The sequence below is a fragment of the Ochotona princeps genome, chromosome 7, assembly GCF_030435755.1.
Source record: "Ochotona princeps isolate mOchPri1 chromosome 7, mOchPri1.hap1, whole genome shotgun sequence".
Classification (NCBI taxonomy): Eukaryota; Metazoa; Chordata; class Mammalia; order Lagomorpha; family Ochotonidae; genus Ochotona; species Ochotona princeps.
In genome coordinates, this window is record NC_080838.1 from 81966481 (window position 1) to 81992220 (window position 25740).

The window sequence follows — 25740 nt, forward strand, 5'->3', positions numbered from 1 at the left end:
AGAGCACGGAAGCCACCCTAGTTCCCTAAAGTTGCTGTGAAGTGCACCCAGAAAGGTGGCCCGGAAAGTCCCCCGGGGTCCCACTGACCGAAGCTCAGCCTGCTCCTGGGGAACTCCCATTTGTGGTCGTAGGGGAGCTGCGTGGGGTCGATGTACACGTAGTTGTTGCCATTGACTTCCTCCACCACCTTCCACTGCACCTCATACTTAGGCTTCTATGGGGAGATGGGTAGAGAGGGTGAGCATGCTGACTGGTCGGCCAGCCCCAGGGCAGGGCCTGGCTGGCGGGCCCAGGCAGCACCCCCTCCAGCAGGGCTCAGGCAGCACCCCCTCCAGCAGGACCCAGGCAGTTGGCCCGGGCAGCACCCCCTCCAGCAGGACCCAGGTGGCCGGCCCGGGCAGCACCCCCTCCAGCAGGGCCCAGGTGGCCGCTCACCTGCAAGTACTTGTAGGCAAGGACCATGACGATAATGCACATGATGATGGCCGTGACCACGAAGCCCACCAGCAGGGGCGTGAACAGAGTGTGCTCCTGGATCTGCTCTAAGGGGGTGAGAGAAATGGAAACGTAGCACGCTCCCACAGGAGGGGTCCCGGCCACCCACAGACAGACCTGCCCTGTGGGACCATCCATGGCGGGACAGGCCCTGGCCTTGGCAGTGACCTACCCTTGGTCCCCGCAGCCTGCTTGGCCCTTAGCACCTCCCATTGTCCTGTCTGGGAAACCCATGCTTTGGGACCACTTAAGTGTCTTTCTTCTTGTTACTCACTCTGAAAAAACTTCCTGGCACTTGACTCCACCAACCGACAAAACCAAACCCTGTGCCCTGTCTGGGCACCCAGCTTCCCCATCCTCCAACTCTGCACCCAATTCCTCATTTGTCCACACTCCCGTTCTTAGAAGAGCATGAGACTTGGGAGTTGGGTGGTGGCACATGGCTAATCCTCGACCTCCAGCGCTGGCATTCAATATGAGCACCAGTTCGAGTTCCGGCGCTCTATTTCTGATCTAGCTTCATGCTATGGTCTGAGAAAGCAGTGGAGGATGGCCCAAGTACTTGGGTCCCTGCAACCACATGGGAGACACTGAAGAAACACCTGGTTCCTGGCTTCAGGGCAGCCCAGCTCTGGCCATTGCAGCCACTTGGAAAGTCAACCAGCACATGGGAGACCTCACTTTCTAACTCAAAAAGAAACCGTTTCCTAACAGCCTCACCAGTCAGTCCACCAACGTGTTCCTGCGACCCCCTTAAGCAACTGATAACTGAACTGAACTGACGCTTTAATTGGGTGACTTATGCTTGGGTACAAGGTAACCGTGTCACCCTGTGGGCTTTCTGTGCCCTTCTGATGGGGCCAGCGGCAAAAATACACAACCTCCCACATGAACAGGTTCACACAAGCACGCACACACGTCAGCTTACACAACGCATGGTGACGTTAGTCAAGTACACACGCCAGCTCCATTAGCGGGTTAGCACAGCTGGCTGGCAATACGGTATGAGCATGGGTGTTACCACACATCACACGGCCAGGGTAGGAGTAGGTGGCATGGGCTCACAAAACCATCCCCCTTAGATTGGATTAAAAAGAAATATACCTTTGTTGTTACCTTTAAGCGCAAAGTTAAAATAAGCCGAGCTCTCGCCCACGTCGTTGTAAGCCCTACACTCGACCGTGCCGTTGTGCTTGAAGGCGCTCGAATCCACAGAGCTCTGGACCACGGACTTCACCAGGGGCGGCGGCCCCGTCGTGTTCTGGACCTGTACATCCACTGGCCACACAGGCGCGGAGCACCTGCAGGTCAAGCAGAGCCACCCGGTCAGCGCTCAGTGAGGTGCCTGCAGGAGGTAGCGGGCAGGGCAGGGCAGGGTGCCCCACAGCATGGACATTCTCCAACAGGTGGGTAGGTGATGGTAGAGGGCCAGAGAGAAGGGGAGGAGCGGAATGTGGGCAGGCCTCCCACACTGAGTGTGTCCATGGCTGTGTCCGTGGCTGCCCCGCTCTGTGCATGCCCCGAGGCTCGGGTCCCACAGCCGGACAGCCAGGCAGTAACCCCCATCTTGGAGGCAAGGAGTAAACCACTGGGAGCCAGGAGTGAATGGCCTCACACAGCTACCAATCATCCCAGCTCACACAACATCAAACAGATGTGGGAATGGGTGGGAAGGCAACTAGGAGAGTCATGAAGAGTGGGTCAGGGAAGACACAGAAAGCCTGAACACTGCAGGCCTGCAGTTCAAAGCCTGCCTGCTGGTACCCCAAGAGCCAGGCTGGAACCCCAAGAATGAGCTCACAGTGCCTGGGAGGACCAGTCCATCTCATGGCCCTGCACTGCCAGCTGGTTAGCTCCTCCTTCGTCCATCCCCATCTGCCAGAAGGCAAGCCTGTAACGCAGAGACTGGGGTGCCAAGGTGTGCAGCTGAGCCGCCAGACATCCTGTTCCCACTCCCCCTGAAAGTCCACCCCATCACAACGCAGAGGGACATGAGCATCCCCAGCTGTGTCTTCCATGAGGCACCTGCGCTCAGCAAGCCTGAGCACACACAGAGACCACAGCCGCGCCAAGCTGAGCCGTGCCGTGCGGGTTCTCAACTGACGCGGGGTCTCTGGCACACAGTGCCAGCTGCTCCCTACTTAGGGGCCGGCACCTCATTAGGGAGACCCCTTGGCACAGCCCCCGCAGTCCACAGACGCCATACATATGGCATAATTATGCGCTCTGGAGTTTGTGCTACCTCGGCAATTAACTCCTGAGGTAATTCTGTTCACGACAGTGACAGGCGCATCTCCCACACACATTACCTCCTGTGTATAGAGTGGAAATCTAATTACTCCATCCTGGAAAATTGCTTTATCTACCTGCGGGCTAGAAATTGCATGATAAATCCAAAAAGATAACCACCCCAAAACAGACCAAAGTCGTTCAGTAATCATTTTGCAGCAAACAAAATTAATGTCTACCGAGGAAAACATGGCCATTATCCCCTCTCTGAAAAGGCACATGGAAAGAGAGAGAAAAATCATCAAAACAAGCCTTTTTTGGGGGGGGGGAATCTGAAAATGTGTTTGAATTTCCACTGAATGGCAGTCCTTCCCACCCGCATTTGAAGTGGCGCCAGAAAGAAGCATCTCACCTCTGCTCGGCGCCCAGGCAGAAGTACCACTCGATGGTGGGCTCCGGAAAACCTGCCGCCACGCACTGCAGCACGCCGTTCACCAGCCTGCTGGAAGTCAGGATTTTGGGTTTTGCTGCGGAAAGAGAGAAGACGACATTTGCCAGGCTGCTGCTGGGAGACCTCAGCCACTCTGCGCTCCAAGCGTGCAGCCTTCTGGAGGCTGCAGAAGTACCCCCACTGGACGCTTGCTGCTGCAAAGGGAGAACCCGGAATGCTGGGTGTGCAAGATGCCAAGAGGCAGGGGTGCAGGTCCAGCTGCCCGGGTAAGTGCAGGCTCCACTCACTCCTACAGCAACCCCAGGTAAGGAGTGTGAGAACTGAACCCTGCTGGTGATGGGGGGGGGCTGAGGCAGGGGCTGCAGGGCTCCACCCCGCAGGTCTGCTTCTGGGGAGAGGGGACCCAAAGGCCATTTCTCAGCAAGACCCCTAACCCCACCACACCCACCACGAGGCTTAAGGCACAGTGGGCCCTGCAATAGATAAGTGGGGAGGAAGACCTTCTCTTTGTAAATGCCAGTGGCTCCAGCGTTTACAGAGCAGCTAAAATGCAAAACTCCAGGCAGCCTGTTAACTCTCAATCTGTATTTCAAACACAAAACAGGGCCAGGGAACTGGGCCCCAGATTCTCTCCTGGCACACATCTGTTACCCCCATCATCCACGAATGTTCAGGGATCTCCAAGTCTATGCATCACCAGGTGAAGTGGCACTTGCATATCCAGGCAATGTGCTAGAAGCTTCCAGTTGCCCTGGCTACCTGCTGGAAGGGCGGGAGGCCGGACCAAACCACAGAGCTGCTGCAGGCCATACTTGTGATAAGTGGGGGTCAGGGGGGCAGAGCTGAGGGCCAGCCCCCAGGTCTGCCTGCCCCCTGCCCTTGGCCGCGGTTCAGGATCTTTCTGCTGAAGTCTGCTTGTTCGGGTACACAAGATGGATGGTAACACAGCTATCTCATGAGACAGACTAATCACAGTGAGTGCGACTTCACCGCTGTCACCGATCTGCTTACACGCCTCTGACTCAGGCCTGCCGTGCACACGGTGCCTGCACTTGTCGCTCTCTAAGCCCTCAAGGACCATCCATATAACCAATTACAATTTGAGAGGCAGAGCGTCACCCATCAACTGTGCTTCCTGTGACCAGGCAGGGTCAGAGCCAGGAACCTGGACCCCCATCAAGATCTCCCCCAAGGCCGGCAGGGAGCCCACCTGCTACCTCCCAGGCGCAGCTCAGCAGGAAGCTGGGAACTCAAAGCTGGGATGAGGGAGTCTACTCTAGCTTGGCCAGCCCCTCACCCAAAAACTGCTTCTGGAAGGCGGTGAGATGATGCACCTGTGTCTCATTCTGCTGCCCCGGGAGGACCACGTCCATCATGTGCAGGGAGCAAGTCTGAAGGGAGGCTGGCTGGGGTCAGAGCTTCCCAGTGCATGGCACCCGCCACGCAGCCTGGCCCTGTGGACAGGCAGGTGCTAGGCTCGCTCGCGTGCACATGCGCCACACATGTGCCCATGCCGACCACTCTCCAAAGCAATGTCAAGGTAGCGGCAGCCTTAAGAATCCAGACCCAGTGCCAGCCTCACAGAGCGAGGAGACGAGCCATCTCTCGCGAAGGAATCCATCTGGCAGGCTTCGCTTAATTATCCCTGGGCAACCGTGCGAGTGAACAGGCGGGAAGTGGGACACAGCGCGAGAAGACGGCAGACCTCCACAGGATGCTGCGTGCCCTGGGCTGCGTCCTCTGGCCCCCACTGAAAGGTCACCTCCTTTTCTAAGCCAGCCCAGCTTCCACTTCCTACAGCCTTAATGAGCCTGTCACCATGGGGCCAGATCGCAGCAAGGCCTCCTCCATCACACTCACCCTTCCTCACATTGCACTGGCTGACATCGCCCTCTGTGACTGAGGCCCGGGTGGACCCGCGGCAGACAGTCACATTCAGGATGCATGCAGGGACCTGGGAGGGCAGCCTAAAGGGACTTTGTGGGGTGGGGGCATTTCTGCCACCCATTATCACAATAGAAGGCCACAGGATAAGGACCTCCAGGTAGGCCTTCCCAGAAGATCCTTTTTCTAGGATTTTATTTATGTGAATGGTACAGTTGGAGAGATTTTCCATTTGCTAGATCACCCCTCAGATGGCCACTGCGGCCAGGTGGAAGCCAGGAACCTTATCCAGGTCTTCCAGGTAAGTGGCTGGGGACCAAGCACTTGGGCCATCTTCTGCTGCTTTTCCCAGGCTAATTAGCAAGGAGCTGGGACCACAACTGGAGCAGCTGGGACAGGAACTGGCGCCCGGGAGATGCTGCAGCAGACAGTGGCTTTACCTGCTACGCCACGGTGCTAGTCCGAGATTCTTTGAATGCTCAGACTGCCAAGAGGGAGGAGTACAGACAGACAGCACAGAGACAACAGAAAGGGGATCAAATGGGACGCAGACGGGCACTGTCACTCGCACTTCCTGACACCCATGATGCCACACGCGACTCAGTCCAACGAAGCAGTAACTCGACAGAAAAATGGAGCAGCTGTTGTGGCCGGCCAGCAGGGTTACATGGAGTTCCGTTTTATTCTTTCAACTTATTTTCCTAATTTTACATTATAATGAACACAGAGCCCAAATCAAGCCCACAAAGCGTTTTTTAATTAAAAAATTGGAACAGCTCAGAGTTACATAATCGGGCGCGTTTAGCTTCGGTCACAGGTGCTGTGAGAGCCAACCCTTCCAGCATGACACCTGGTAGCACTTCCACAGCCACCTGGCCGCTCGCTCTGTGTGCCGGCTACCCAGGTGGGTCAGAACCCGAGGCGTGCTGAGCAGCTTTGGTCCTGCTAGGTCTTGGAGAGCCCCAGGCTTCCTGACGATGTGAGAATCACACAGGAAAGAAGTCCCAGCCCTGGGTCCCCAGTGCAGAGCTGCCGTGAGCACAGGAGCTGACCCGACCTCTCCAAGGGCTAGAATGGAGCAATGGGGGATGGGACACTGCAGAAGGCCTGGAAAGCTGGCACCTGCAAGCACCGCCCCCAATTCCGGACCCCTCCCCCTGGCGCCTGTTCCTCCCAGCGCAGCCCTGCCAGCACGGACTTCTAGGTGCTGGGAGACCCTTCCTGAAGGCACAGTGACACCAGCAGTGCCCAGCGAGTCGCATTAGGAAAATGTTTAATGCATAAAGAATGAGCGTGGGGGGAAATCTAATCCTCAAAATGCTAATCTGGCGCCCTTGCAGCGTGTCAGCACACCATTTGCGACACTGAACATACATCGTGTTTTTAAAGATACAGGACTGCGTGTGACTGCTGGCTGACGCAGAGCCACGGACTGCCAGGCCCTCCGAGGCAAGCAGTGTGGCCAGTGATATCTCCCGCCCTCCTCCTGAGTGGCAGCTGACGATCAGCCCCACAGGTGTGGACGCTGGACATCACCTCTGGCAGTGCTGGGGTGCGGGAGACCTCACACTGTCCTGGTACCTCCAGGCTCCCAGCCCAGCACTCAACACGCCATGACTTCAGGGCACACACTGGGGACACTGCCTCTCACCACCCCAGGCCCACATGGAAGGCAAGAACAAAATGAATGCAAGAGAACAGGGCTGGCAGTTAGAGTTGTTCGGGAAGGGTCGTCCTGGGAACAGCCCCTCCCTTGCCCACACACTGTAGGGTGGGACAGAGGACCCAGCCCAGATCTGCACTGAACGGAGAGGGGCCTGGAGGAGGGGCTTCGGGGTTGCTGGTCCTGGCTGGGTCCCCCAGTAATGTGTCCCCGCTCCGGTTTCAAGCTGCATGAGCCTAACACTCCCGTTTAATAAAGGAATTAAAATCAGCTGAGAAGGCAACATGACAATAACTCGTGTTGGCCTCTCCTTATTAAAGGCAGGCTGCACTGAGACAAATCCCCTACACGCACACTTGGCATGTGAGCAACGGGCGCCGGCTGCCTCCCCCGCACTCTGCTGACAGTCCAGTTTCCTATTCCCATGTGTTCCGGAATCCCTTCATTTCTTAATCAACTTTTTTTTTTTACTGTCTTAGCTTGTGAGTCATGGAACACAGGCTGAGGTCTGAATTTTGGTCCACGAGCTGGCATGGGCTGTCATCCACCAGGCTCGCCATGGGGCGGACATCAGCTTCCTACATTAACTGCCTGGGTTCAAGTCCAGGTTCTGCTCCTGATCCCAGTTTCTGGCTAGTGCACCGCCCTTGGAGGCAGCAGGCATGGCCCAGAGTTAGGTCCCTGCCACCTGCGTAGGAGACGTAGGATTCAGTCCCTGGCTTGGAGCTTCAGTGTCCATGTGGGCATGTGGGGAGTTGGCAGAGGGCAGGACCCTCCATCTCAAGGAAAAGACAAATGAGAGAGATGAAGTTGAGAAGCCATGGCTATGCCTGCAGACAGCGCACCTCCACCAGGTGGGTGGGGTGAGGACCAGCACAGGCCTGTGGCCCCATGAAAGCAGCCAACGGATTCTGCCACGTGATTTAAAAAGCAGAGAATGGCACTGACCCAAGGCCCACAGGAAAAACGACGCATCTAATCCTGGCTTACCTGAAATTTCCACAGAATTGCAGGTTGTGCCACAGAGTGGCATGAGCCAGGGGGTGTGGTGGGATGTGCAAAGACACAGCACACACACACACAGTGTGCAGACCAGCCAGACCACCCAGATGGACAGCCAAGGGCTCCAGACCCGCACAGTGTGGGCACGCCCTCAGTCTGGCCTCATGACCGACCTGGGTGTCAGATGTGCAAGCCGAGCTGTGAGAGAGCTGCCAAGAGCCACCTGTGCTACAGGCTTCCAGGAGGGAGGGGAGCGCCGGGCAGCACCCCGCGGGTGGGGTGCAGGATGCCGACCCTTCCCCAGCCCCCTGTCTCCCAGCAGAGATTCTTCTCTACAGAGTCAGTGCAGTAAGAGCCCGCACTCTGAGTTTAGGAAGAGAAAGTAAAAACAGTTCAAACCCAGACATCGCAGGGAAGGTAACACGGACAGGGCCGACACCTCCGCTGGACACAGGTGTCTCCAGGCCACCCCACTGGCCATCTCCCATCACAGCGCTGGGGACACAGATGCCAGCGTGTGAACGACTACCACAGAGGATGACCTTGGGAGTTCCCTGGCACCGAGGCAAGGTCACTTACTCAGAGACTCAACGAGATAATTACAAACTTGAACGCTCGGCTGACAGGTTTCTTTGTGAATGCAGTCACATCATTTCAGGGTCTCGGCTCACTGCGCCATGTCTCAAACCCTCATCAGCTGTGACCTAAGGAAATTAGGAGACCCGACCACTGCTAAGCCGGAATGGGCTGGGAGAAAAATGCTTTTTCAGCACAGGAAAGCATTCAAAATGGATCTGCCATACAGCACTGTGGGAAACAAGGTGGTGAAGTTCTAGACCTCACATGCAGGGGGGAGGGGCATTCCCATTGTCTGGAAGGATCTGCATAATAAAGGCTATTACCAATAGTTAATAAATGCAAGCAATGGAGCTGACTTGGCACTACGGGTGACACTGGCAGCCGAAATCCCCCTAGCAAGAGTGCCACTTTGTGTCCTTGCTGCTCTGCTTCCGGTCCAGCTTCCTGCTAACGTGCCTGGGATCCTGGTTCCGCCTGGCCCAGCCCTGCCCGGTATGGTTACTCAGGGAGTGAACCTCTGGGTGGGAGACGTTCACTTCCTCCCTCTCCTCTCCGTCCCTGCCACCTTTCTTTCTCCATCCCTCTGCCTTTCAAATAAATAAATCTTTTGGAAACATTCAAGTAAAATGTCAAATTAAGCATTTTGCTCTGGTCCATGTATCGGAGCGCCTGGGTTCAAGCCCAGGTCTGGCTCCTGCCTTCAGCTTCCGGTCAAGGCAGACCCTGGGGTGGGAGTATTGCCTCAAGCACACGGGTTCCTGCCACCCATCCGGGAGCTGGACTGCTCTGCCTTCCGGCTCTGGTCCAGCCTTCACCTAGATGGCCGGGCCGTCCCAGAGAGGATCAGCAGGTAGGAGCACCTCTCTCTCAAATTTCAAAACAAACTGTTTGTTGTTGAAACATGTGCTTTTTGTTGTTGCTTAAATATATCTTTAAGTTCTTCTATCCATTTCCTAGCATTATACAGCAAAAAAGACATCACTTTTAAAAGCATATGTATATATGTATATGTTCACACACACACTCACACACACACAGTGGCACAAACCCAGTCAGTCATTTTTACTGTGGGGAGATTAATAGAAACTCCATGGCCAATCAATGAAACAGAAAGGGAATTATACCCAGTAATCATTTAATGCTTAGAAATTCCAATGATTTAACATAGAAGACTACATTCTGCTCAACTGGAGGAAGGGCAATTAAAAAAAAAAACAAAACACCTCTCCCATCAAAACAGATCAAATGGGCAAGTGGCAGTCTTTGGACCCGCAGCCCTGAAACACAAGGTTGGCTGGGATGACTGCTGTCAGAGAGATCCTGCTAGTTTTCAGAAGTAAAATAGAAAAAACTAAAGCATTTCCAACTTCCAAAACCCGAGGCACTAGCAGCTCCTCTGGGGCTCTCGCAGACTCCGCATTAAGAGGCAGGGCCCCAGGGGGTTGGAGCACGCTTGCAGAATGGCTTCAGCCTGGATAACCTGGCCAGGTAGATGGCCCAGATGGCTGGCAGGCAGTCCAGTCACCTACCCAGTGAGATGGCCCCTTGCTCCCATGTGCGTGCCACTCTGTGGCTCGGTCCCTCACCCCTAGGACCACGGCAGCCACCTGTACCTAAAATGCGCTGTGACGACACACGTCGAAAGCACAAACGGCAGCTGAGACCTCGTCAGCAGGGCCAAAGCAGCACACTCCCATCAAGAGAGCGAGATTCTGACCTATGCTGGGTGACGCCACACCTTGGGCTGATCTGGGGGTGTGGTAGCATCTGTAAGTAACTGCCGTAATGACACAAGAGATGTGCAGAAAACATTTCTTTACCAAACCCCGGAGAGGCAGCGGACACTCTTCGGAGCTGCTCTGGGACCCCCTTGTCATTCCCTGAGGCCCAGCCATAGCAGGGAAGCCACACCCCGTAGGTCCCCCGGGAGTCTCCCAGCCGCCAGCACCCAATGACCACGGTGCTCCTATTGAACTACCTGAGGCTGGACACGAGGGAACAACTCTAACTCTGGAGAGAAGAAAGCCATGCCCTCAATGCCAGCATAGCCTACGTATGCAGGTTCAAATCCTGCCTGCTCCACCCAGGAAAAAGGGTAGAAGATGACCCAAGTGCTTGGGGAGGCGCCATGAGGCTCCTGGCTTCAGCCTGTCCAACCATGGCCGCTGCACCAGTCCAGGAATGAACCTGCAGGTGCAAGATCTCTGACTTTCCCTCTTCATCTGCAACTTAGCTTTTTCATGTAAATACTTAAAAAACCTGAGCACCCCTGAACACAGTTTGCTACCTATTTTTGGAAATGCTATCAGAAAAGGTTTTGAAGTACTATCACTTTAAAGGTTACTAGATCTTGGAAAAACCATTGCCAAGCTCTGATTGAGCACATGACACATCACATCAATCATTTCTTTCTGTGATTATATGGATTAGCATTCATGTAAGGTTACTTGAAATCAGGAGCCAAGACACACTTACCCAATATTGACTTAACTGATTGCAACCGAAGCTCATGGCAGAGATCATGGTTTATGGCAAGGAATAACGGATGGAGTGGGGAAAACCCTGAATGGCCCCCATGGGGTTAAAGCACACAGTTGGCCTGGCAGTTGCCCTAGATCTGGGACTGACCTTAGCCTGTGACTTTGCATGCAACCACGGGGACCACAAATTCTTAACCAAGTAGCTTGGGTTACCATAGGACCTTGGGGCTCCTTTGCCCTGGCATCCCCAAGGGGTTGGGAGAGCAGCACGTCCACTCGGGGAACCTCTGAGAGTTGTGTTCGTGGGTTTCGGAACTCTGTTCTCTTCCCAGTTTCCACTGGCCGGGAAAGCAAGCCAGTCTTCTCCCCTCAAGAACCCCAGGCCTATTACAATTGAGCACTTCCTTCCTGGACACACACACCGTGGATCAGCAACTCCATGAACCACTGTGACAATGCAAAGACTCACCAGCTTGGGCTTTCTAAATTTTGGCTTTGCTTTTTCATGGAGACTCCCCTGGACTCCACTGCAAGCCCCAGGCAGAAGATGAGCTTCCTGCAGCCGAGGGTGGTCAGAGCCCCCTTGGGGCCCTTGGGCCCTTGGAATGGACCCCGGGGCGTCATGCCAGGCGGCGTCAGCACCTTCAAGCCTGAAGGGTCACCTCCTTAACTGTCGTCTCTACAGCCAGTGTCAGGGTATGGTTTTGGAAGTAAAACCACCATTTCCACCCCTACCCCCAGCTCCCCTCCCACCCCACTCACCATACTCTACACCTGGGATTTCTGGAACGTGTGGATTTTTAAACCACGTATCCTTCCCAGATCAAGGATTTACCAGCGGTGTCTTAATGCTGAATCTAGCAAGCACTCACGCAGCAGAGTCGCTGACGGTAGTTTGCCTGCCGCAAGCCTATGCCCTGTTTTGAACCAGTTCACTGTGTGTGTGTGTGTGTGTGTGTGTGTGTGTGTGTGTGTATCTGAGGACAGGATGCAACTCCTCTGACACCTGAGGTAGAGCAGGACACACACACCACAGTCCCTCTCGACACATAGAGCCAGTTCAGCCAAAACAATGCCCAAATGAGCGGGCCTACCAGGTCAAACTTAGAAATTTTAAAATGATTGTAGCTTTTGATTTGAATATTTAACACACGAGACCTTGATCTACAGTAATAACTTGTATTTGTGTAACTATCTTCTTCCCACCCCAAAAAGCTCATCAGCAGTTGCCCAACTCTTCCTGCAAAAAATTGCTAGGATGTGCCTCACCTGACAGCTTCAGATCCTCACACACTATCGCTGTCTGTCCCTCTCTCAGCCCCCTGTCAGGTTAGCATCTGTAACAAACTGACACTGACGGCCATTGAAAAACTGCCCCAAGACCTCCACCCAAGGGGCCAGGACCTGCATAATCCACACCTGCACACCCCGCCCCGCCCCTTCTTGAGAAGCAGGGGTTCAGAAATGCTGGGGGAGTATCTGAAACCCAGGCACCCCACAATAAAGGCCTCCTTCCAAAGACAGCCCAAGCATGGTCCCTTCGGGGTGGCCAAAGGCACCAGCGGTCATTCTGGATCTGGAGAAAGGCGGCAGAGGGAACCCCCAAGGTAAGGGTCTAAGGACCACGGTGCAGACCCCATCCCGGCGACCTAAAGCAGGGGGTGGGTGGGCAGGAGGGAGATGGAGAGCCAGAGCCACGACCAGGCACACCTGACTCCAGGTTGAGCCCAACTGTCCAGGGGGCTGTCCCAGACCTGCTGTCCCTGGCCCACGGGGGACACTACGAAGCCTTGGGAAGCAGCGGCCTGACAGAGCAATCCTTCTCTCTGCTGAATCAGCCACATAAACCCCCCGCGCATGTGTGTATGCCTGGGACTGCTCTCTCACACTTCATGCCCCTGGCCATTCACAGCAGCTGCATCTCACAGCACTGATCCACAGAGAACTGGGAATGGGGCAGGGGCCGGGATGGGGAGAAAGCCTAGTGGGTGCTGCAGTCCCAAACGGAAAGGACACTGACCGGCCTGCACCACCTACAATTAGTCAAATGCTACAACGTTTTCAGAAGCAGGTCCTGGTCTCTCTGGTGCGTTGCAATTCATGCAAGCTGTCTGCGGGGGGCCCAGGAGTGAGCCTGCTCCAGGAGCCAGGGATTAGTACGGCTCCCTTGGAGAAGCAGGGGCGCTGTGGTCAGGCCCCTCCTGGGTGGCAGGGCCTGCGTCAGCACCTTAGGGCGCTTCGGAAGGCCCAGGAGGAAAAGTGCTTCACTACACAGACATGGCCCTTCTGAAACTTCTATAAGTGTCTCACTCGACTCGTGGCATTTCAGAAACGCTGATTTAGACAAAACAGTGAGTGGAGATCAAAGAAGCCTGTGCACAGCACCCTGGGCGCTGGGCCCCCACCCCGCTCCCCTGCGGCTCCCACTCCGGTGCAAAAAGCAGGCAGAGCAAGCAAGTTGCTTCAGGGGTCCCATGACTCCTGCCTACCGCCACCTGCCACCGCCGCTACAGACAGGACACAGGCACACACACCAAGTCGTTCTAGGGAGAATCTTCTGGACTGTGTCCCAGTGCCCCACACACCCAGAATGGCCACTCCCTGAGAATCCTGTCTGGGAGGCCTTCCTCGCTCAGGCAGGTGTGTGTGGGACCATGGCACTTGTCTGCCCCTGCAAGACGGGAGGAAGCCCAGGGCTTGGTAAAGGAGGTTGGACACCTGAGTCCTGCCTGTCCCACCCCAGCTGCTGTGTGAACATTGCTCTGGGAAGCCATGGGAGTGGCAGCAAGCAGGGTGGAACTGGCAGGGAAGCCATGGGGGTGGCAGCAAGGGGTGGGACAGGCAGGACTCAGGTGTCCAGCCTCCCAGTCTATACTACCTGCTGTGTTCTGCAGGTAAGGACCCTGAGTGCTGCACCAGCTGTGGCGAGAGGGATCAACCCAGAGGCCACCAGAGCCAGGAAAGCACTGACCACAAAACCTCCCAGGGCCGGACTGCATCTCCCCCTCCCAGCACCTCCACACCAGCTGCCAGGGCCTTGTGGCATCTCCCCCTCCGGGCATGCCCACACCAGCTCCCAGGGCCTCATGGCATCTCATCCTCCAGGCATGCCCACACCAGCTCCTGCTCTACATCACCATACACGGCCCCTCCCAAAGCTGCACTTGGCAACTTGTTACTGCAGCTCGCGTGTGCGTCCAAGGCACCACTCAGAATAGGACTGACCTCCCATCCTGGGTCCTGTGGTCAGGGCAGTGCAGAGCAAGGCATCAGTTCCCCCTTCTCACCACCAAACCACAAGGCCCTCGCCAAGGTCAAAACAATCATGCAAACGCTCTCTGCCCAGCCTCCAGGGAGCTCGGCACCAGGGCTGTCACACACGCAGCCCCCAGCAGTGGACTCACTGTTCACGTAGACATGGAAGGCCACGGAGGCGCTGACGTCAGAGTTGGACACGAGAAAGGTGTAAGTGCCTCCTTCGCTCCCTTTCAACCGCGTCAGGTGAAGCTTGCTCACATACCTGCAAAACAAATGACAAGAGCTCAGGGTGCTGGGAGAAGGGGGTGGGGAACACGGTCCACCTGCTCCAGCGCTGGTCAGATCCACCTTCGCCCACGCACACCCATTCTCAGCTTACGACACGTGCCTGTGGCAGGGAAAGCTCACTTCCAGGTCAAGCAGCCCTGGCCGCCCTCAGCACTCCCTTCTTGGCCCGCAGTGTCCTGCCCTCATAATGGACATATGGCCTCTTCTTTATGGGGACCCTGCCACTGCTGGAGCTCCTAACAAGACCTAGTGGACCAGCTGCTACCCTCCAGCCCATGCCAGCTGCTTCTACCCCCAACATCTGCCATCGTAGTGGGTGCTGGCACCCCTCAGGCACACTTGACCTGGCGTCCCCACCCCATCTCACGGGCCCAGGGATGGCTCCAGAGTGGCCAGGCCAGGGCTGCAGGCCAGGAGCCCACCCCACCCTGCCTGGCGAGGCCATCAGTCTTGGTCTCTCCCCTCCTTCTGAGTCAGGGACCCTGTGACCTCAGATGCCACCTCTCTGGACTCTGACTTGGAACTCAGAGTCAACCTTGAGCTCAGACCTGCAGACCTGCGAATGCTGCGGCAGCCACGCATCAGACCCCTCCCAGCCCGCAGCCCCCATCCAGCTGCATTGGTAAGGGGGCCTGACACCTGCTAACTGCCCTGCTTCCCTCCTCCCTCCCACCTCTGGTGCAGACCACAACCACTTCTCAGCCAACAGCTCTGCACTAAGAAAACTCCACCCAGGTGCCTCACCGTGATCAATTAACGTCACTCCTGTCTGCCTCAGTTTCTGGTATCTAAAACATGGGGGTTTGAATCAGCTCACCCACTCCAAAACTCTGTGAGGTTCAACGTTACATGGCGAGTGTAGGTCAGGTACCCCTTAGCGGACATGCTCAGAAACAGGTGTGCTTGGGGGTGTCAGGTTCATCTGGGGACCACATGTTGCCACACCTGCATTTTGGTTTTCCTCTGTCACCTGAGATCAGCTGCAAAACCCTCCATCTGGGGCACCATGCTAAGGCTCATCCAAGGGTCGGGTGGGGGTGTTAGGGATTGCAATCTGCACGCTAGTGACCCTGACCGCACAGCCACACCTCACAGAAGCGAGCACGCCCTTGCTGCTGCTTCACCACAGCTTTCCGAGGGGCAGCTGAGGGGACTGACCATGCCCAGAGCCACCCACCTGTGGCAAGACAGCCCCTTGTGATGTCTTGAGTTGGTGGCCAAGCCAGAGCTCCACTTCACAAGTGTGGAAACTGAGGCACACGGACCGGCACAGGCACCCTCAGGCAGGGGCAGCCCCATGTGCGCCCAGGGGCCGGGCAGGCCCCCCTACTCACCTGATGTTGCTCTCATTCTCAGACGTGGGGTAGTCTTCCCACTTGTTCGTGGAGGTGCGGTTCATGTACACCCACTGCTGGTGCCTGGGGCCAGGGAACGCCTCGTACTCCACAACCAAGTCCACATTCTCTCCGTCGTTGACAAATATCGTCGTGTTCATCCCGGGCAAGACGTGGATGAATCCTTTGTCTGCCGGGGAGAGCGCGAGGCAGAAAAGAGTCATTGGCAGCGGCGACTCAGAGAAACCCAAGCCCGTCTGGGAATTGGCAAAAGCAGACGACGGCAAATCCCAGAATTTCATAAGCTCTCAGGTGACATTCACTTCTGTTCTTGTAAAAATCCATCATTTTTGCTCTAGTTCTCCCAAACATCTCCCTCCACCTTAAAGATTTTCAATCTACTGACCTTGATGTTCCCTAGGTCAAAAGCAAAAATGTGGACTCGACAGCCTATTGTCAGACCCAGGAACACAGAATGTGGGGAAGGAAGGTGTCCCACGAATCCCTATGGTGAGTAAACACATTCAAAGAATGTCACTTCGCATCTGAAGAAACCTATACGTGAGTTGTCCCACGCTGTGGTGCACACAGGCCAAGGGGCAGCATCTTGTCATCGGGTCAAACTTCGACACAGCCTTCCCGGCTTTTGGAAGCAACAGAAGAAAAAGGCCGGAAGATAAGCTGGGCCGAGCAAGTGCTCCAACACCTCGGACAACAGCTCTTGAGCCAAGCTTACTGCCCGCAACCCAAGCCCCGCCGCACCCCCTGCACTGCCGCCTGCTGCCCCTTGGCTGATGTCCCACAAGCCAGGACCAGAAGCAGGACTTCCAGGGCAGCAAGAAGCTGTCACGTGGGGGGGTCCCACATCTCACACAATTCTCCCTGAAGAAACAAGCCAGCATCAGCATTTGGTCACGGCAGTGCATATGCCTGTGTCATGGTGGCTGTAGGCAGTGGCTTGGGCCAAGCCTCAAACGAAACCAGGTCAGGTCTTAGCTGCTCTGGCCTCAAAATGAGCCCAAAAACAGGGTAACCACGTGAGCACGGGATGTTTATTTGTCTCACAGTAGCTGACTTTTTTTAACTACCTGTGTATGTTTGCAGACCTTGGCAACACACAACTTGCAGCAATTTTACTTAGCGCACAAAACCCAAACCTGTGGGTCTGGCTGATGCCACTTCATCCCCCCCACACCTGCGAAGCCCTTTCTCCTCCCTTCCCGCCCAACACCCCAGAATCCGATTCGGATTTCACGGCCACACACGCCTTGCCAGGCACATGATTATAATTCTTGGAAACTGATGAATGGATTTTTTTTAAAAAAAAAAAAATCCGATTACCTCCAACAAGATGCTCAGAAGAGCCTTTCTAATTGCTTTCTGGAGCTGAAGCTGATCTATCAACAAGCTCCCTAATCAACTTAGCAAATGAGCGCTTATGGAGTTTAATACTTTAAAAGCACAGCCTTCCAGCCCAATTAATAAGTGGCTCACGACCACACGGATGGATTGGGCAGGACACGTTCTGCTGGCCAACTGTGGCTCAGCAAGGACAAGTGTCTCGGGCAGACCGTTCCCACTAGGGCAATCGCTTCTCGGCCTTTCAGCTAAGATCAAGTGTGATAAAGACTTGGGCAGAGATGTGGGGAACGATTCATCCGGCGGGGGACGCATGTTGGGTCATTTCCTCCTGGCTCAGGGCAGGTTCATGCCTCCCAGCCCAGCATTCAGGGTCGAGCAGCAGGACTCTGGCTGCCTTACGCAGACAGGGAAAAGAGTGAAATCAAACAATACTCGAAAGGAAAAAAAATGTCCTAATGAAATCATGTTTAAATAATTACGATTGTTCTCGGTGCAACACAAAATGTCAAATGCTTGCTCTGCTCTGCTCTCTCGAAGGATATCATGGAAAGGAAGTGTGGAGGGGTGAGTGGGTGAGATGCCCTGGGGAGAAGCAGCCCACATAGCCCTTACTCCAATCAAAGGCAGAGTAGCCTGACCCAGGACAGGGAGAAGAACTTGAAGTACTTGGTACTTCTAACTATGGATAGAGTCCACCCACGGTCATGGCCAAACTCGTCCTCTCACACAGCCAGGACCAGGGCATTCTACAAGGGCTTAGCTCCACTCCTGTGGTGCTCAGCTGGTGGGGAGGGACAGCAGGAACAACAGCTTTCCACTTTCCTTGGGGGCACATGGGGTGACGGGGGGCGGGGAAGAACTTGCAATGATGATTTTCATTCATTTTGAATAAAATGCTTAGTCTGTTCAGCATTCCATGAGCGTTCCAAGGAAGCCACCTAGCCATTTCCTCTTCCCCTGCTGTCAGTCACGTCTGCCTCCGCAGGCGATATTTACCCACGACTTTCAAGGTGGTGGTGACGTTGGCGGACCCGAAAGTGTTATTGGCGTAACACATGAACACCCCGGAGTCACTGGCTCTCGCAGGGCTGATGGTCAGCGTCTCCTGGCGCTCGTAGTGGAAGTCGCCCTGGTGCCAGCTGCTGCGTTTTACCTGGCCCTTCATCTGCTGGTTTCAGGGAAGGGGGAAAAAAACAATCAAAAATTACCATATGATTTACATTCAGGACCTTCCTTAAATTAAAAATAGCAGCAATTAACATCTCCTTATTAGCATTCACAATAAGGACTTCAGCAGAAAATACTGAAGCAGCCTGACAAGACTGGCCTGGCACCCTGCATGGTACTGAGACACTCGTGATTCATGACTGGGGAAGAACGTTCATTTCTTGACCAAAGTCGCAGTGCTCACGTCCAAGTTACTATCCTAAGAAACATCTCACACTCCAAGTCAGCATATTTACATCATGGGAACAGTTCGGTGACGTATTCTTTATCCTGCATCCCACAGATTGGGAGGAGACCACTGAGAGCAGCAGCCTGGTTCTATGTTTAATGCCTGTGCTTTGCAGGGACAGATGGACTCAGCGTGCTTACAGCTAACTTAGCACTCCAATCTGCAGTTCTCCCAGGGCAGAATTCTGGCCACCTCCACGGCAGTGGCAGAGACCGGGAGGCCCACAGACAAGCCTATCCTGCTGAACGCTGAGCAGGGAAGGCTGTGTTATCCCTTGAGGCAGCCCCATCCCACTCACACCGCCCCGCGATAAGGCACCAACAAACAATTTTCTGCATTTGCCAGCAGCACAAATGTGGGCCGTGAGCCTGACGGTCACGGGCACATTTGTATCTGGGCACTGCAAAAAGTTTCTCAAAAAGTGTGAAATTAAAAGTTTATTTTGGTGTCACAGTCATCCTGAAACCCCAAAGATTTCACTTTATAGGCACGGATTTCCAAAGAATTCTGTACCAAATGAAACTTAGCTTTTTAATTCCATTGCTCATGAACTTGCTGAAATACTCCAATGCAGTGATTAGTGAATAATAATAGTAACTAAGGAAATAAATAAATGAAGGAGAAGGGAGAGAAGAGGAGGAAGGACAGGAAGAGATAAAAAAGGAGAAGGCTGGCGTCCCAGCAGTGGCTTCGGGGACTTCCTGTGCCGCTGGCCGCGTGCCGTGCTGGCTGGGTGAAGGACAACCCGGACGCCGGCTTGCTCTCCCAGCACCTGGTCTTACGGACCTCTGAACTGAGGCAGAAAGCCTTGAACAGGCCGCTGCATCCCATACCTGAGACCTCGTCCGTTCACTGCTGTCAACAGCCCAGGGGACCACATCAGGGAACAGGAACCCAGGACGGAGCACGAATGAGGGGTGGGATGAAGTAGCCAGGTCCAAAGGGACATGACAGCAACCCCAAAGCCAAAGGCTGTCAGAGATCTTGATGGAAAGCCAGGGAAAGTCCAGGCGGTTCAGAAACCCCGGAAGAGCTAACCGAGACCGAAAAGCAGAGTCAACTCCACGGCAGTGATGCCCAAAGCAACAATTCCCACAACTCAAGTCGCTTTACCCTAAATCTCGTTTGTGGGCTAAACTTACCTAAGTGGTCAGAATCGAATATCATGATGGATTTTTTAAAAATAATTTGATAGTGCTAACAGCACTCCAAATTAAACCAAAGGATATCAATAAAAGATTCATGGGCAAAGCCTGGCAGGGCGCCAAGAGCCCCATCTGCAAGTCACACGTTACATATTGTTTGCACGTGCTCTGCTTCTCTTTAACCCGTGCAGGCACACGCTGGGATTTCCCCACAGAGCCCCCGCCCCGGACAGCACATCCACCGATGCCAGTGGGTTAATGGGGAACGGCGCGTAGGGCTCCTGGGGAAACAAAGGTCCCAAACAAAACTGCCCTGGGGCAATGTAATTTCCCATCTCAGACAGGCTAATTTTCACACTGCACACAGGCTCAAATCCACACACGGTCCAAATGGCCCTCCTGTCTGAAATCGAAAACCTGAGACAGCCAAGGATCATGGGACTGTGTTCTGTAAGGTTAGCCAGAAACCCGTGTGGGAGCCACTGGTCCGGAAGAACAAGTAGAACACACGCCATTCTCTGTGTCACTGGCAGAGCTCATTAACAGGGCCTCATCCATCACAGGTCAGCACCGCGGCCCTCGGTGCATGACGCTAATCATGTTTGCAAAGAAGGCCTCCAATGGGCACGGAGCTGCCAACGCGGGCAATCAGGGATGAGGAGGAGGAAGACGACACAGCAGTTCTTTTTCCAGTGTGATGCCTAAACACCGGCACTTCAGAAAGTTCACCAAAAATGCAAGTGAAAGTTATTGGATGCAAAAAAAAAAAAAAGATTTCCATGCAATGTTTGAGCATCCCGCGTGTATCACGAAGAAAAACACCATGGTAGCTAATGAGCTGGCTGGTCAAGATGACCTGGGGGAAAACACCAAACTTTCAGTCAATGAAAATAAACTGCAAAGAAAAAATGGTAGGAGATCATTTAGAGATCCTATTTATCATTAACAGGAGAGAAAAACAAAGAACCCTGCAAATACAGCTAGCAAAAATCGATTTAAGATATGCCCAGCGTGGTAGCTGACAGATAGAAGGCATTCAACGTGCATTTGTTAAATGAATGAGGACCTGAATAGGAAAGCACGTTTCAGGTTAAAGATAACCATTATATTAACAGCTGCTAAAACAAACAGAACACCATTAGCAAGTGAATCCCAGGTGATGAGCCCAGAGCCAAACAGGCAAGAGAGGCAGCTCTCAAACGCGGCATAAGCTTTCGGGTTAAAGAGCCCAGATGATTTACTGTCTTCCAATATGAACAGAAAAAACTGTCTCAGCTGCCTCTCCAGCTTCCAGCCTGGGCAGCGTCAGGAACTGCTTGACGTCAGCGATTCAGTTTCCCACTCCACCCCCAATCCATCATGCAAAGAAACAACTTGGTGGAGTAACACAAAGCCTGAGGTCCCTCAGCGTCCTCTAAACAAATGCCGCCACCTGCCCCTGTGGGCGGGCAGCGGGTGCCCCCGGGTCGGCCGAAAGCCCCCACGCAGCACAGCAGGCGCTCACCTGGCTGTTCTCCTTCACCCACATGGATCCCACGGACGCGGACACGTCCTTGATGGTGCAGGTCACGGTGAATTCTTCCCCTTCTCGAAGCAGAGAGCTCGTTTTGGACACAGACACCATGGGTATGGCTTTGATGGCTGCGACGAGAAGAAAGGTGGCCTTCACACAGCTTGTTCCAGGACAGCATGCTGTTCTAACTGAACCCTTTCCCCAACTGTGTACAGCTTACCCTGCCAACTTACATAAAGCATGGGATACCAACCTACAGTTACCCCTTGGGCATGTGAACCCATCAGTGGGCATCCTTCAAGCAAACTGAAACAGCTACTGTGAGATTCCAGCACTTTTGGGAAAACATTTTCCCAAGACAAGAAGGGGTGTAAGGGGTTAAGCCATTGCCTGCAACATCCCATAACAGCACCCTTCATGTCCTGACTGCTCCACTTCTGACCTAGTTCCTGCTAACAGACTTGGGAACGCAGCTGCAAATGGCCCAAGTCCTTGGGCACCTGCACCCACCTAGGGGGCCAGAACCAAGCTCCTGGCTTGGCCTGACTCAGCCCGTCATTGTATAGCCATTTGGGGAGTGACAGCAAGCGGAAGAGCTCGCGCTCTCTCTCCCTCTCTCTCTCTCTCTCTTTGGAACACCCCCTCTTCTCCCTTCCTCTGGGAACAGCTTGCTTTTTTACTCCTGACAACCTTGATGGTTTCACAAGGATGTGACCACACGGGATGACTTCCCCTCACCAAGACGACCCTCTCTCTCAGGCATGGCAAAAACAGCACCTTCTTGTTCCGAAGACCCAGGTTTTAAACAAGCCAATCTCCCCCTAATGTCAATGAGCACACTTTTTCAAAAGCCTTAATTTAAAAAATAACAAAAACTCAACAGCTGAATGTCAGCTGGTATTCAGTTAGATGCCCTCTGAGACACAAAACCGATTCTCTTCCAGCCCCTACAACTGCTCCACACTGCCACAGGAATGACCGTTCATGGTTCAGTTCAGGTCTTGAATAGCTTGAGGATGCATTAAATCAAAACTAAAACCAAAATCAGTTGGAGAGCACAGTGGCATGCATGCGACAGTGAGTGAAAGAATGAGTGGCCCGGAGAGGCGTCTTGGCCAACAGTGGATTAAAGCTTCCCAGCGGAGCCTCTGAGAAGGAGCCCTTGACGCAGTGAGCGCATCTGGAGCCAGCATCAGGGAGAGACTGTCCCCCAGCACAGCCTGAGCCAGACCACCTGCCACAGGGACAAGACCCCAGCAAGAGTGATGGCGACGCTGGGCACATTGGGAGACCATGGGGGGAGGGAGGGAGGGGGCAGAGAGGGAGAGCGGAGGGAGAGAGGTGGCAAGAGGGACAGAGGAAGGGAGAGCGGAAAAGAGAGAGGAAGGAGCAGGGACAGAGAAGGGAGGGAGAGAGGCAGGGGCGAAGGAAGAGAGGGAAGAAGGGGAGAGAAGACAGGGAGTGAAGGAGAGAGGGGTAAAAAGAGAAAGGGAGGACAGAGACGGACAGAGGGAGGGGGGAGGGAGGGAGGGGAGGAGGGAGGGAGGAGGGAGGGGGAAGGGATGGAGGGAGGGGAGGAGGGAGGGGGAGGAGGGAGGGGGAGGAGGGAGGGGGAGGAGGGAGGGGGGAGGGAGGGGGAGGAGGGAGGGAGGGAGGGGGAGGAGGGAGGGAGAAGAGGAGGGAGAAGAGGCCGCACCTGCTCTCACTTTGAGGATGAACTTGTCAGACTGCACGGCCACGCCCTCCCGGACTGCAGTGCAGCGCACACACAGCCGGTGGTAGGCACGCTTCACGTTCCTGATGGTGACGCCGGCCTTGGGGTCCATGACGAAGGTCAGATCCCTGGGGAGGGGCTTCCCATCACACTCCTTGAGGGAGTAGTTGCTCACCAGCGGGTCCGTCAGGGGACAGCGGACCAGTGTGTCTGAGTCTTCTCTGCCATACAGGGGGAGGCCGACCAGAAAGAGCTGCTTGGGATCTACAAACACATGGAGCATTAATGGTCCCCATGCCCACCCTGATGTCCAAGGTCTCTGCAAAGGGTCAGCGACCAGCCCCACCTGTGCAACCAGAGGCAGGACAGGTCTGTGCAGAACTGGTAAGAGGTGATGTGCAGGAGACTTCCATGGGCCAGGCACTCAGCCGGGGCTGGGACCCATTTTTTATCTTTTTGAATCTTCTAGACACACCTGTGTGACAGGTGCAGGCTGTGGAGAAGCCACTATTGTGACACTGGGAAGTGTTTCACACTTGAGCGAGTTGACGGGAATAGGCAGCCTTTCCAGCCTAACTCACCCCAAAATTGGGCCAGCACTGTAGTTGATTAAATTACCACCTGACTCTCAGCATCTCATACAGGTGCGGGTTCAAGTCTGGCTGCTCCCCGCTAACACGCCAGGGGAGGCAGAGGAGGATGGCCCAAGCGCCTGGGCCCCTTTAATCCACATAGCTCAAGACAGGCTCCTGATTTTGGCCTGGCCTCACCCCAGCTGTCACAGCCCTCTGTGGAGGCAACCGGCAGATGGAAATATCTCTATTTGTTTTTCGAATAAAATAATAATTGTTTAAAATATCAAATGTTCCCCAGATCTGACACTTTTAGAAGGTCAAAATGCTGCTCAAAAAGTTTCAGATTTAAGCCAGTTCAGATATCGGGTTTTTGGATTTGGGATGAATTCTGCAAAATGCAACACCCCTAAAATGGCAAGGCCCACAAATGGTTTGCGACACACAAACCCAGTGTGATGGCAAAGTGAAGCCTGCAGCATCCCAAGACCAGGGAACTATCGTATACAGGCAACCGGGTTTGAGTCTCAGCTGTTCCACTTCCCATCCAGCGCCTGCTGATGCACCAGGGAAGACAAAGGAGGACATTCCAAGAGCTTGGACTCCTGACACCCACATGGGAGACCTGGAAGAAGCTCCTGGCTTTGGCCTGGCCCAGCCCCTTGCAGGCAGTTGGGGAGTGAGCCAGCAGGTGGAAGATCGCTCAAGTTTCTCTTTGCTGTCACTTGCTCTTCTCCCTCAAGAGCATCTGTTGGTAGAACACTCGCTGCCTCTCTATAACAGGTGACACCCCGGCAGCCGCAGTGAGGCGTGTGGGCTCCTGCTAGCGCAGCTTCCGGGCTCCAGCCACTTCGCCCCAGTAGGGGACTACACACAAGGCAGCACACCTCTCTCTGCAGACCTCCCCAAATGCAAATGTGTGGTGGGCACTTCTGCAAACCAAGTTATTCCAGATGCATGGGGTGGGGACTTGTGTCAGAACAGATGGCAGGTCCCTGGCTTGTGAGCACGGGGGGACACACCCCAGGCCTCGCCCCCAAACCTGGAATGAACGGCCCAGGTGCCCTGCTCCACACAGGCCAGGACCAAGCTTCAGGCTCCATGCCCACCTGGCACAGCTGCCTCCAGCCTAGAGTGGAGATGCCACAGCAGGAGAGGTGGGATTTATGCTGAAGCCACCTGAGTGTGCTTGCCATCTGGAGACCATGGGGGCCAAAAGGACAGTGTTGGGGCCCTCGTGGCAGGTCCCCTCGCCTTCTTGGGGGACATGCACCCACTGCAAGCAGAACACTACTGCCTGGCAAGTTCTCTGTGGCTACAGAGCTGCTGCCCAGAACCCAGCTGTGGCTGTCGGCATCCTCCTCCATTCTGCTGCCCACACAAGGCCAGACAAGCCCGACCAGGAAAAGGGTCAGCAGGTTCAACCTAGGAAGGTAGGCGTAGCCAAGCACCTGCATGCTCCCTTCTCTGCCGTGGCCTGGAGGTCACAACTTTTTAAATCAGCTTTGCAAAGGCCCCGTGGCAGTGGCGAGTGGGTGTTGGGGCATGGTGGTGGTGGCAGCCCATTGAGTGATTTTTCCAGCATTTACTCCTAAGGAGTGGGCCATTCCTTTCGGAGTGCTGCTCTGCGCTGGTCTTTAGGGCCTTGCTGACACTCAAGCACCAGGACCTGTGGGCGGAATACACTACTGGTCTTGCACGCACGTGTCACACTCACCTCTAACAAACACATAAATGGAGTTGCTCAGGCCGTCTGTGTTGGTGCAGGTGTACTGGCCTGTGTGGGCAGCCTCGGCTTTCTCCCGGACCCAGTGGGAGTTCTTGTATTCACTTTGCTGGCCCAGACTCTCAAAAGTCCACTTGGCAAAGCCAAGATCAGCACACGTGAGCGAGAGCTGCTCGCCGGCGTCCAGGACGAGCTCGGCTTCCGCCGGCTGGATGGCGGGGGGAGCCGGTAGCCCCGGACTCGCAGATGGCTGCGACGCGCCTGCCAAGAACAACGGGCCTGTGAGTATGAGCGTCTTCTTTGGCGGGGAAAAGCATCTCTTCCAACACTGAGTCCCATCGTCTGTGTACTCTACAACAAAAATAGGACCAGGCCGCCCTATTTATGGCTAGAGAGAGAGCGCGTCTCAAGCTTCCTGAGACCATTTACAAAATTCTGTCATTTTCAGCAAACTCGCCACTCAGCCAGGAGTCACGCTGGGGGACTTGAGGCAAGGCTGAGGTAAAGCGCCAGGGCCACCGTGGGTTATCCGTAAGGCTGGGGCTTCCGGTCCCAGTGCCAGCCCCGCTGCAGCCCTGGCACGGCGAC

The 25740-nt window shown here is 54.7% G+C and overlaps 1 protein-coding gene across 8 annotated transcripts in view; it reads right to left on the bottom strand.

Annotated features, from left to right (window-relative positions):
* KIT (KIT proto-oncogene, receptor tyrosine kinase) overlaps positions 1 to 25740 on the bottom strand; it is a 62647-nt gene that overhangs the window by 11158 nt on the left and 25749 nt on the right. For 2 of the 8 annotated variants that reach the window (XM_058667300.1, XM_058667297.1), the window contains exons 2-11: positions 25144 to 25413; positions 22837 to 23118; positions 21132 to 21268; positions 18023 to 18191; positions 15665 to 15854; positions 14189 to 14304; positions 3138 to 3252; positions 1613 to 1797; positions 437 to 543; positions 89 to 215 (exon numbers count right to left, since the gene is read on the bottom strand). In XM_058667300.1, coding sequence (XP_058523283.1) covers positions 89 to 215; positions 437 to 543; positions 1613 to 1797; positions 3138 to 3252; positions 14189 to 14304; positions 15665 to 15854; positions 18023 to 18191; positions 21132 to 21268; positions 22837 to 23118; positions 25144 to 25413 — 1698 coding nt within the window. Of the gene's footprint in view, positions 1 to 88; positions 216 to 436; positions 544 to 1600; positions 1798 to 3137; positions 3253 to 14188; positions 14305 to 15664; positions 15855 to 18022; positions 18195 to 21131; positions 21269 to 22836; positions 23119 to 25143; positions 25414 to 25740 lie in introns of all 8 variants that reach the window. The other 6 variants (XM_058667295.1, XM_058667293.1, XM_058667298.1 and 3 more) reach the window with 3 other exon arrangements.